This window comes from Pseudonaja textilis, chromosome 13 (assembly GCF_049901715.1).
Source record: "Pseudonaja textilis isolate UNSWEBS1 chromosome 13, rPseTex1.2, whole genome shotgun sequence".
Taxonomy (NCBI): Eukaryota; Metazoa; Chordata; class Lepidosauria; order Squamata; family Elapidae; genus Pseudonaja; species Pseudonaja textilis.
The window spans coordinates 21,122,331-21,131,176 of NC_142002.1; the positions used below are offsets into that span (position 1 = coordinate 21,122,331).

At 57.5% G+C, this 8,846-nt stretch overlaps 1 protein-coding gene across 1 annotated transcript; it reads right to left on the reverse strand.

Annotated features, from left to right (window-relative positions):
• Window positions 1-273: 273 nt before the first annotated feature.
• MINDY2 (MINDY lysine 48 deubiquitinase 2) lies at window positions 274-8,359 on the reverse strand. The gene is made up of 8 exons (XM_026709747.2): window positions 8,004-8,359; window positions 7,311-7,375; window positions 6,706-6,864; window positions 5,934-6,036; window positions 5,174-5,316; window positions 3,879-4,052; window positions 3,265-3,483; window positions 274-2,680 (listed from the first exon to the last, which is right to left on the reverse strand). The coding sequence occupies exons 1-8, from the start codon at window positions 8,086-8,088 to the stop codon at window positions 2,573-2,575; spliced, it is 1,056 nt and encodes a 351-aa protein (XP_026565532.2). The 5' UTR covers window positions 8,089-8,359; the 3' UTR covers window positions 274-2,572.
• Between the last annotated feature and the right edge of the window lie 487 nt (window positions 8,360-8,846).

Consider the following 8,846-nt stretch of genomic DNA (forward strand, 5'->3'; position numbering starts at 1 on the left):
AAGTGGCAACTTGCCAAAAATTGCTTGGGTTGCATTGCATTTTCTTTGTCATACTTGCGTGGAGATGACCACTGACATGTTGAAAACTAGGATGAAGTTGATCTGGCCTATTGACTGGGGGTCAGCAAAAATGCTCTGGCTCATTTAGGGGCCAGGCCAGTCTGGGTCTGGTGAAGGTTTGGCCAAAGCCATGACCGTTAGCAGGCAACCCGACCCCACCGCAAGAGCAGGCAGGTTGGTTTTGGCTTGTTTGCTCAAATACCACATAAATGCTAGAACTTGAATTGATTTTTATTACATGAGAAAGTCAATTAAATCTGTTAAAAATTATAAATATATATATAAAAATTAGACGAGACTAGCAACAGCTGTGAGCTCAAGACATCAAAGAATATTGACAGTATTCAACAGAAAGCAGCTATTGGCTGATCACAGTGTAAATCCATGCAAAGTGTCTGATTTGCTAAAAGGAAGCTGGTGATTGAGCCACAATTTAATAGTCCACAAATATGGAGGACTGAACAAAACGCTGCCCGAAGCTTGAATGTGCCGCATCTAACTGAGCTAGGCGGCCGTGGCTGCCCCACCAAGCCACAAAAGCCACTCTGGGCTGAGGCTCTGCAGGGGGCGATGGAACAGAGCAACTGAGTTGGCCCAATGGCCCTTTGCCCCCCAGTATCCTGCAGAATGGAGGCGGAAGGGCTGCTGTGGGGAAGAGCCAGGCCATCAAGTCATTCTAGTTCTGGAAGGAGGTGCCTGTCACAACTGGCATGGTTGGGGGCTTTTCGGCAGTATCTTACAAAAGGATTTGGCAATGCTCAAGGGTTGTGCTGAGGAGTTTTGTCCTGCATGCATTCCCACAGCAGACCCTCGGCTGGTTTCCCTCCCAGATGGCCCGCCCCTTGTGCGTCTCCTGGGTACCTGCTACCAAAGCCCAGGTTCCCCTTGGAGGCAGGGCCTGCTGGGCTAAGCTCAAAACGTGGGCGGCATCCCGTGGAAGCAAAGCAAAGGGAGAAAGTTTCTTCAGAGAGAAAAAGGCAACTTATGTCGATAGTAACTTTGGGGGGAGGTAGCCAACGTGGAATCTGCTAGTAAGGCCTCGGGAGCCGAAGCAACTCGACAAGCAGAGGGGACAGAAGGCTGACCTCTTTCAGGATAAACCTCAATCTAACTTCAGGGGTAAGGCCCTCAAGAGTTGTTAACGCACGGCGGCACTCAGCCTAAAACCCTAGGGCAATGCGTGCCTATCAAAGGAGGTTTGAAATGTGTAAGACATCTGCTTAGATAGCATTCCGACATGATACAAGGGAAATACAGTTCTGCGTAAAACTATCCCGTGTGTTAGCAATGGGCACTTCATATTTCAAAATAAATATGCAGCAGATGCGAACCCAAACCTCGTATGTGGAAAGAATGTCGTTAAAGTTAAATCTTTATTCTTTTCCCCTTCATTGTCTTCTGGCTTAAGGTACTTAAAGAGCTGTAAGGCAAGTTAAGAGACAGTCCCTGCCTTGCAAGTTTGGACTCCACCCCAAAAACTTCATTTCAGGAAAAAATATAACCATCTCCTTCCCTGTAGTTAGATTGTCACATTCTGTATGAATGTTGGCATGGGATTGAAATTGTATATCGACAGCAAAGTCTGGCCTTAAGTCCAGTCTTCAGAAGTACAGCAAAAATTGTCTAAAGCATTTGCAAAGTGCTATAAAGTTATCGAGAGGATGAATCCTTCCTTCCTTCCTTCCTTCCTCGCAAAGAGGTAATTCCAGCTGGAAGCCTCTCTATCCTATGACATAGGTAGCATGTGGATTTATAGGAGGTCTTGCAAAACTGGATTCCACCCCCACCCACCCACCCCCAGCGGTAACTGGGCAAAGACATCAGTTCTCCAAAGAGAACCCCCTCCCCACTTAAAGGAACCAGCAAGGGCCACGGGGGTCCAGCGGATCAGTTTCTTAGGATCCGTGTCCTGAAACGATCCATCTCGCATGATACAAACAATGGAGCCGCAGTTCACGTCACGTGGCAGTTTCACGCGGCTCACACTTGATGCCACTCTCAAACCAATGCAAGCAGCCGCTTCCTCCAGTCTCCCCGCACTCCCCCCTACGGAGTCCGAGAGTTGGTTACAAACTGGAGAGACCAGACCAGGGTGAGCCTCGTCCCGAGGGGATCTCACCTCCTCTTGCTTCAAGGTGTCCTGAAGCCCGATTCTTGGCCAGGTCAGCCAAGGAAGCTCAGCCTGCCAGTCCAGGGTCCCCTCTGCCCAGTGCCAGAACTCTGTCTGCAGTGCCTCTTGGGCCCCACATTGGATCTTCTTGCGATGCCCCCCACCCCCGCGCCTCCCCAAGGCAGGCAGCGAGCTGCTTCTTTGCCCACTACGGGGACACGTTCACCATCTCCCCACTACAGCAGCCCCCCCGTCCAGAACCCTCAGCGAGGCTGTGTCCGCGGGGATCTTCGGGAGGCCATCGGCTGTGGGCTTCGCAGGCACAGGTGGCGGGAGGGCCTCCCGCTCGCAGGATCCCTGGTGCTTCCGGCAGATGTGCTGGGCTCCAGAGCCGCCCTTCCGCTACAAAATGGCACAGGCACTCTTCTCCTTCTCTCGCGGCTCTTTCCTCTTCCGCTCGCTGCCCCCGGGCTGCCTTCCCACTGAGGGAGGGGTGGCGTCCTGGGCTTGCTGTTCAAGGGGGAAATACAAAGGGGGGAGAGGCTGCTTGCTTGCACCCTTGGCTGAGCTTCCATAAAGCCAAAGACCCCAAGATACCGACCAAGGGCCAGCAGCTGCAGGCCCTGCTGAGCAACGGACGCCTGGGGGCTGGAGGGGCAGTGAAGGCTGCAGGTGTGGCCAATCCCACAGCCGGGGCAACTGAGGCCCCTGGCAGTTTTGGGACGGAAGGAAGCTTGAGCATAGCTATTTGGAGATCAGAAAATAACACTTCCTCTCATGGTTTCCCCGCAACTTCCATGAAAGAAAAGGTCTTCTCCCAGGAGGAACACGATCACCAACGTAGTAGCAGGACAGGCCAAAACTAGGAGGGAAGACCAGCTCGAGCCTCTTCCCAAGGAGCCTCCTCAAGCGGCTCCCAGTCAGATGCCGGGGAATCCCAGGCACCGCTTTCTGCCCCCCTTGCATGCCCAGAGCCGCCTGGAGATGTGCCAGGAACCAAACTTGGGGTTTTGCGCATGGAAAGCGGCCCCTGAGCCACAGCCCTCCCTTCTCCAATGGCAACTGGAGCTACAGTTGCCCAGATGCCCCTTTACCTGGCCTTCAGCAGTGGTGGTGGCGGTGGTGGCGGCGGTGGCAGCGGCAGGAGTGGCAGCGGCTTGCTCTTGCTCCTGATAGAACTGCGAGGCCTGTCGGTCTTCCTCCTCCTGGAGCTTCTTGGCCAGCTCAAGGTCACTGACGTCCTCCGGGAGCTGCTCCCAGCTGACGTCTCGGCTTTGCTGCTCTTGTTGCAGAGATAAGGCCATCAGGTAGTCCTGAGGGGCAAAGCCACCTGCTGCAGTTTGGCCCAAGCAGAGCCCGCCCTCCGCCACCGCGGCAGGCGCCTTCCGTCCAAACTGAAGCGCAACTCACGAGTGAGCACTACGAGCCCCAACGGCTGGGTGAGAGAGGAGGAACCCTGGGAGCTTTCGCCCCATCCCACCCCTCCCTGGACAGGAGGCATCTGAGGGAGGGGTCCCGCAGGGTCTCCCAAAGGCGACGGAGGCCCTTTCATAGGGACACACCAGAAGGGCCTAAGGGGGTCCAAGAGCTCCTTGGGGGAAATGGGGACTCCTGCCCCGTTTTGTCAAATGCGTCAGTCCAACGAAGTGGGGGGGGAAGGAGGGAGGAAAGACTAAAAAAAGGCAGAGAAGCAGCTTCCCACGGATACCTGGTCAATCTGATCCTGCTGCCCCTGGTAGACCGTTTCCGGATCCGATGGAGGCCGCAGGTGGAATTCAGAATCACAGAAGTTCCCATCCCCATCCACGTTGTGCAAACTCTCCCAAACCACCTTGTCTTCTGTAAGGAAACCTTGGTCGGTCACCAGAAGGTAAAGCTGGCCCTGAGCGAAAGGGGAAATTCCCCCGTTAATGGAGAACAGCCACTGTTTGCAGATAAACAAGCCTACCCTCCCCCCCACTCCCTTGCAATTCTCCGGAAAACATTTGGGGGTGGGGGGGAGGAGTCTCCTCTCCTGACAAAACTGCCACTCCACTCTTTTACTTCACTCTGACAGCCGCCGTGCGACTGTAGCGAGCCATGCGGATAGCTTGGTGCGCATAGGACACTCCGCTGCCTTGGTGAATTGAGGTGTTTTCTGGGTCTGCACAATGCAGGCAATCACACACGGATTCCACGAGCTTCTCCGTCAACCTTGTCTCATGCAAGCTCTCCCCCCATTCCCCGAAAAAGGCTGAGCGCCCAGGGCTCCCCACCCCCACCCCCACAGAAGCAGCTTTCCTTCCCTGGAAAGAGCGCCACAAAAGGCTCTGCACTCCAGCCAGGGGGGTGGAGCAGCTGCAGAGGGGAGCCAAGCCCCGCTCCGTCCTCCCCGCCCTCTGAAACAAAGCGGGCCTCCGCTCGGAGCAACCCTTTCACACGCCACTGGAGGAAGTGCTGCTCCCTTCCTGCTTCCCGGGCCCCCTCAGGAAAACAAACATGGAAAAGCACAACCGGGAGGGACCCCTGGTCGCGGGATGTGCTCCTCCTGGCTTTGCCACGTATCACGTGTTTAGGGCAGCTTTTGTCCCATTCTGTGGGCAGCCAGCTTGTGGGCGGGGGGACCACTATTATTTTTCTTTATTTTTCTGGTGCCAGAGCATCTGCAGGCCTCTCCTCCTAGCTGCAGGGGCAGGAAAGAGCTCAGCCGGTAAAGCAGCAGGCGGTGGAGACCAAAAGGATGCGGAGGGTCAGGGAGGGAGGGAGAAGCTGGGAAAACAAAGCAGAGAGAAGAGCCGAGAGCCAAGGACGCCTGGGGAGAGGCCCAGGGAGGGGAGGGCACGCAGCCCCCCGAGGCTGGGCGCCTTGGCCTTAGGGGCTCCTCAGGCGGACACAGCCGGCCTGCCCATCGGAGGCAACGGAGGAGGGCCCCTTGCTGACCAGGCAGAAGGGCTACAGCAGCCCAGATGCTGAAGGCTGGCCAGGGTCCCGGGGGAAACAACGGGGCCGTGTGCGGCCAGCTACCTTGTGTTTGGTCATGGTGCTGAAGTGGTTGTTTCTGAAGAACACGCACAGCTCTCCTTCTTGAACGGTGGATGTCAACTCACACAAGCCATGGTAAGTTAACTGAGTGGCTGTGCTACTGAGGAATTGCTCTGCTATGGAGCCTGCAAAGAGACACCACCGCATGTGAAGAAGGCGCACAGACTCACTCCAGGGTCGTCCCCCCCGTCCCCCGGGAGCCGTTTCTAGTTCAGCCTCCTAGTCGCTTTGCTCTGCGCCTCCCAAGTCCGATCCAAAGTAAGCCTGAAGGCGAGGACAAAGGGGTGGCTGGGGTCTGTCAGAAGGGAAAACCCCGTGAGCGGAAACCCCCAGCAGGGAGACAAAGGGAGGAAGCATCCCTGGGCTCATCAGCTCAAGCAGGTGGACCACGAAGAATTGACGGACACCCCAAGAAACAAAGTCAGGAATCCGAAAGTCTGCCAGTCCAGCTTTCCTTGAGAAAACCCAGCTCGGCTCTCGGGAGGCCCCTCCTTTCCCCCCAAGAGAGCCCGGGAGAACCTGCTCCAGCCAGGAGGCCCCTCCCATCTCCAGCGGGGAGAACCTCCCGAGCCACCAGCAGGTCATGGGGCCTCTTCAAAGGAAGCGCTGGGAACAGAAGCAGCCCAGGGCTCTGGCCCTTGTCCGGCCCTCCTGCCTGGCTGAGCCACGGAGGGCGGCCAACGAGGATGCTGGATCAGAGGAACGTTTGCTCTGAACCGCAGGGCTTCCCAGCCGCACCCACCTTCCTTTCTCAGCTCGCTATTGTCTGACTGCTTACAGCAGATGATTTTTTCCACCAACTGGTTGTAGCTGCAGTTACCAACGGCTTTCACAATGTCTCCAACCTGCAGCAAAAGAAAAGGGCCGCCGTTGATCAAGCCCACCGTCTGCTAAACGGACCCCAGCAGAAAGGTGCGGCTCTTGCCAGCGGCCGGGTGGTTGAAAGGGCAAAACAAGCCTTCCAGAAGACCCATTGCTCCAAGGGGGGGCTTCTCTCAAATGCATCTCGTGAGATTTGGGCCAACACCGAGATCCACATTTTGGTGCCTGCCTGTCGCTCAGGGAGGGGTCTTCCAGCCGCCTGGGTGATGAGGCAATGGCCTGCATCCAGAAGGCTGGAAGCCACCGCAGCAGCCCACGAGCCCAGGGAGCTGCCTGCCAGCTGAGCTCTTCTCCGTCCTCTACCACTCCGCCTTCCCAGAGAGGGGCTGGCTGGGTGCACGGAGAACGTCTTTCCTGCAACCCCATTCTAAAAAAGCCCTCCAATGGCCCTGTTTTCCCAGACCCTCGGAGTCAAAAGCCAGGGAATCTGGGCCTTTTCTTGCTATTCCTTGGGCCTTTAGCAAAGCTTGTTCCCCATGATTTTTAGGACCCCTCAGCAGCTCACTTATTTTAATGGCTTTTAAAAGCCTTGCTAAATTGAAATGCCTCTTCTTGTTGGTACTTTTGGCATTAAATATTAAAACAGTGTTTTCCTGCCATAATACTAATCACATAAACCGCCTCTTGCTTACCTGAGGATCTACTAACCACCCGTGATATAACGGAATATCAAGAAGATCGAACACAATGCATTCGGGTGTGTATTCAAACACTCGTACCCCAGTGAACTTCACGTTCACGTCAAGACCGGTCTGAAGCTTGTGCAGGATAGCCATTGCATCACTCACGTTCTGTTAAGACCAAAACAAAAATTAATGAAAAAGCTGAAGTCATCTGAGCGCATCTGCCCCTGTACTACGAAACCTCCAGGCTGCCTCACACTACAACCACTTCCACGTTAAAGAGAACTACTCGATTTGCACTGCAAAATTCTAGATGATCAGCGGTTGGCAGCAAAGAGTTGGAATTTTCTGAATTGATCATGGGCATTTTTTGCAGTCCCAATCTAACTGTCCTACTGTGAAACAGGACGTATGCACTGAAACCTAGATGACTTCGCCAAAACCATCTTTCCCTTCACAATGTGAAAAAGTATACAAAAGTGGGACTCTATGTTCCTGTCGTGCAAAGGAGGCGGCTTTGGTACTTGGAATTGGATTGGGCATTTATGCCAATGGAAAAATGAAAGCATTAGAGTTCACTATTAGGAAATGCCACTTCAAGTTAAGCGTTTTACCTGTTCATAGTTTAAACGCTGGATTTCAGAGATCTCTTTTGGCTTTGAATCAAGGATATAGTCCCCTGCAAGGAAACCAAAAGTTCTGATTTGAAAACCATCCCTCTGCAATCCAAACCCATTTGATCAATCTTGCGAGCTACAGACTGTCCTCCACTGGGGCGAGGGATCCGAGCCTGCTGAAGCGGTTGGACTGGGCGGATCTCTTCAACCCGGAGCCAGCACTCAGACACTCCGGCCCGAGGAGCCGCTTCTGTCGGCCCGCTTGGAAACGTCCCGCAGGCAGAGCGGGGAAAGGAGCCCCGGAGGACGGCTCTCCTTGGCGCAGGGGGCAGCGGCCCTTCCTGCCGGCAGGCTTCCCTTCACTTCAGCAGGGCAGGCCGGGCAGGAACTCCGCGCCTCCTTCTCGACCACCGAAGGTTCAGTTGTCAAACCCGAAAACCGTCTCGGCGCTGAGGAAAGGGCCCGGGCGGCGCCTCCAGAGGGGGGGGGCAGGGGGGCAGCCAAAAGAAACGCAACCGGAGAAGCCTCCGGACTGCCACCTCCCTTTCCCCGGGCCCTCATTTTCCACCCCCGCCTCTCCGAAGGGGCCTCCCGGACGGGGCAGCCTCCCCACCCACCCACCCACCCCGGCCTGCAGGGCGGCGGCTCCCAGGGCAGCGCGGGCTCCGGGCGCCCCTGGCCGGCACCCACCCAGGTACTCCATCAGCTGCTCGGCGGTGATGAGCTCCATCATGGGCGGCAGCGTCACCTTCCAGGCCAGCAGCAGCGCGTTCATGACGGCCAGCAGCGGGCAGGGCCCGTTCTCGTTCTGCGTGACCACCGGCGCGCTCGCCTCCCGCCACCGCACCCACTTCAGGTGGTACACGGCCTGCGGCGGGGCGCGCTCCCGGGCCGGCGCGGGGGCGACGGAGGCCTCTGATGCTCTTGCTCCGCCGGCCGCTCGGGCGGAGCCTCCATGCCGCCGCCGCGCCCGGGCCGGGCCGGGCCCGCTACCGCTGCCGCGCCGCCATGACAGGCGGAGGCCCCGCCCCGCGGCCGGGAGGGCGTGGCGCGCAGGCGCAGTGGGGGCGGAGTCGCACGTGCGGCCGCCGCTCCTTCCCGGCCAGCCGGCTCTGCCCCCCCGCCCCCCGATCGGTTTCCGTCCGCGGCCGGGAGAAGGGAACCCGGGAGCGGCGGCGCTCGCCCTCGCCGCTCAGGTGGCCGGGGAGGTGGGCGAGAGGCGGCCCTCCGGAACCGCTCGGCCGCGGAAACGCTCTCGGGGCGGCGGCCTCCCCGGGAAGCCCTGAACTTGCGGCTCGCAGACCCTCCTCTTCCCCCGCTTCCCCGCTCACCCAGCAGCTGGATCCAGCCTGGCGGGGACGGGGACTCACCACACCCGGTTTCTAGCCCGGGGCCGTAACCGGGGAGCCCGAGGGGCCTCCGTTGAGGCTCAGCCGCCTCCTTGGGCCGAATCCGGGACCGCCGCTTCTTTCCTCCTCCTCCTCCTCCTCCTCTCTCTCTCTCTGAGGGCAAAACACGAAGCGGCGAGGCCGG

Coding starts and splice junctions, on each gene's coding strand:
- MINDY2 (XM_026709747.2), bottom strand. CDS start 8,088: ATGAACGCGCTGCTGCTGGCCTGGAAGGTGACGCTGCCGCCCATGATG. Junction 7,376..8,003: donor GCAGCTGATGGAGTACCTGG/GTGGGTGCCGGC, acceptor GTTTCCTTGCAG/GGGACTATATCCTTGATTCA. Junction 2,681..3,264: donor CCACCACTGCTGAAGGCCAG/GTAAAGGGGCAT, acceptor CCCCTTGAACAG/CAAGCCCAGGACGCCACCCC.